The sequence below is a fragment of the Gekko japonicus genome, unplaced genomic scaffold, assembly GCF_001447785.1.
Source record: "Gekko japonicus isolate JY-2015 unplaced genomic scaffold, Gekko_japonicus_V1.1 scaffold2918, whole genome shotgun sequence".
Lineage (NCBI taxonomy): Eukaryota > Metazoa > Chordata > Lepidosauria > Squamata > Gekkonidae > Gekko > Gekko japonicus.
Genome location: NW_015161497.1, coordinates 154,690 through 157,709, shown reverse-complemented (window position 1 = coordinate 157,709; position 3,020 = coordinate 154,690). Strand labels below are relative to the sequence as shown.

Sequence of the window (3,020 nt, the reverse complement as noted above, 5' to 3'; positions counted from 1 at the left end):
CTCAGCCTACTGGGACAGGAAGGACTGCCCGTGGCAGAAACAGGCATGGTTCCCAGATAAACTGGAGCCCATGCCAGCTGTCTCTTTCTTTAGAAATACACTTGCACATCCATTATCAATGGTCAGAGGTCACACCGTACTAAAGCCCTTCCCTTTCCAATGTTCATCTTAAAAAATGGACACTTACCACATTTTGGATAAGCAACTATGAGCACATCATCCTTTCTGGCTTCCAGGGCTTCCAGCGCTTCAAAGGTCTCAGGACTGCAAAGGCCTCCAGGATACAGCACTCCTTTGAAAGTCATCAGCAGTTCATCATTCTCCTTCTCTTTACTGGCAGCAAGAATCCCATCAAAATATTGAGCAATCGCGCTCCTTTGGTTGGCCATTGTGGACTCTTGCTGCTGCTGCCTCTGTCTTTTCAGGCTCCCTTTTAAAGGAAGGAGAAAGGGCCACGCTACAGCTAGCGGGTGAAAGGGGAGCCCAGCCCTCGCTCTGCCTCTCTTGCTCAAGAAAGGATATTGCCGAAAAACAACCCTGCATCACGCAAGCTCACGTGGCAAACTTTGATTTACGCTCAGACTTGTAAACGTATCTGGTTTCAACAACTTTGGGGAATTAAGAGTTACTTAACCTTTTTCCTGGCTGGGCGGTCCTTTTGCTGAGGGGGGAAAAAATCAACTAGAGACTGTCATGCTAGAGGCCCTGCAGGGTTGAAAAGAACAGACTGGAATCATCTCAGTGCAGCTCCTTACTGCACGATGAACGACAGGGATAGACATCTATGACGTTTCCACTCCTATTGCATCTTTGTAACACTAACTTTTGAAATCATAAGAATCTGGGCAGGTTTCATTTGCTTCAGAACTAGGGAGAATAATAGACTCACACATTTTTAGTTTGCATGTTTATTGATAGTCTGACTTTCTCACCGAGGCTCAAGGTGGATAACAAAATTCAACCACTGCAAGAGGAATAGTATAAGACACTGTAATAAAATATGGTTACAAAATTAAGAAAACATTGCAATAAAAGCAGCACAAGACATAAGAAATACAAACACATGTTCATAGATCCAGGTGGGCAGCTTGTTATTCCTGATTCTGATAAATATCTTCATTATGTTGTATGCTAATTTACAGCTCACCCTCTACCTATATGTATGGACTGGTAACTTCCATTGCAACGTATCTGAAAAAGTATGCATGCACACGAGAGCTCATACCTTGAATAAAACTTTGTTGGTCTTAAAGGTGCCAAGGGACTCAAACTTTGTTCTTCAAACACATGTTCAAAGCACTTCACATGTCTTGCTGCAATGCTTAGAACAGCATTGTAAAGTAGGCTAGTATCATATAGAAGAAGAAGAGATTAGATTTATACTCCACCCTTTACTCAAAGTCTTAGGGTGGTTTACAATCTCCTTTCACTTCCCCTCCCCACAACAGACACTCTGTGAGGTAGGTGGGGCTGAGAGAGCTCTTTTGAGGACTGCCCTTGAGAGAACAGCTCTGAGAGAACTTGTGACTGACCCAAGGTCACACCAGCAGCTGCATAAGGATTGGGGAATCAAACCTGGTTCTCCCAGATTAGAGTCCATGCTCCTAACCACTACACCAAACTGGCTCTCTAATTCTTATGGATGGCCCACTGTGCAGATCAAAAATCCCCAGGGAGGGGCCCCTCAAAGGCTAGAATACACCCTCGTAGAAACTGGGATAACACCTCAGGGTTTGCCAAAAATTGTTTTGTTTTTAATGTGGGGGAAACTTCCCTCAAAAATAATGTAATGTCTGTTTGTGTGTGCCATTGCCATGAGAAACAAATTTTTTTTGAAAATCTGACTCCTGGGATTATGTTTGAGAAAATGTAATTGTTCCCTCCCTGTCAGCACCATTAGAAATGGCATAATATTCTTGTATATTAGAATCCCTAAGAAACCAATATTTCCTTTTGCAATATTCCAGAAGCACCTGAAATGCCCCATATTATTACTCTGAAATGCTCAATTTAAAGCAGATTGGTATACTGGAAAGCAACATTTTGGTGGTTAACTGGCAAAGGTGAACAACCTGAAACTGAATCCTGACAAAATGGCTCAGTTCAAGGTACCTGTTTGTTTGTTTGTTGCTTATTTATTTAGTCATAACTCACCTGAAGGGTCTCACGGCTACTTAAAACATTAAAACCAGTAAGATAAAACAACATAAATAAAAAAACAAATATAAATTATTAACATGAAAATATTAAATTATTAAAATATGTGGATACCATACCACTATTAAAACAGCCCAAACATGTGGTTACCCTCCAAAGGCCAACTTAAACAATTCAGCCTTGCATACCCTGCGGAAACTAAACAAGGGCACAGGTGTCATCCAAGAGTGCATTCCACAGGGTAGGGGCCACAACTGATAAGGCCCTTTCCCTCGTGGCAGTTAACTGAGCCACCCTGGGGCCAGGCACCTGCAGGGAGCGCAAGCGGTTGTAAAGGCAGAGGCAGTCCCATAGGTATGAGGGTCTTAGACTGTTAAGGGCTTTAAAGGTTAACACCAACACCTTGAATTGGATCCAGATACTAATTGGTAGCCAGTGCCGCTGTTGCAGAATTGGAGTAATATGAGCTGACCCTGATGTTCCAGACAGCAACCTGGCAGATGCATTCTGGACCACAGGCAGTTTCTGAAGCGTTTTCCAGGGTAGCCCTATGTAGAGCGTATTGCAGTAGTCCAATCTGGAGGTGACCATTACATGGATTAATGTGACAAGGTCTTACCCAGACAAATAAGGAACCAGCTAGCAAGCCTGGTGTATGTGAAAAAATGCCAACCATGCTACCATGAACACTTGTTTATTCAATGATAGTGTAGAATCCACTCTTTACAGAGTCTACAGCTATCAGAGGCTCTTTACAGAGTCTACAGCTGTCAGATGGACACCATCAAGTCTTGGGAGTAACTCTCCAGCTAGCATCTCAGTCCCAGCTACATGACCTCCATCTTGGATGGATTCAACTTCAG

General features: G+C 43.0%; 1 protein-coding gene across 1 annotated transcript in view; it reads right to left on the bottom strand.

Moving 5' to 3' along the window:
- LOC107125744 (sulfotransferase 6B1-like) overlaps positions 1 to 467 on the bottom strand; it is an 18,885-nt gene extending 18,418 nt beyond the window's left edge. Inside the window, exon 1 of the mRNA XM_015429198.1 lies at positions 188 to 467. Coding sequence (XP_015284684.1) covers positions 188 to 389 — 202 coding nt within the window. The 5' untranslated portion in view covers positions 390 to 467. The remainder of the gene's footprint in view (positions 1 to 187) is intronic.
- Between the last annotated feature and the right edge of the window lie 2,553 nt (positions 468 to 3,020).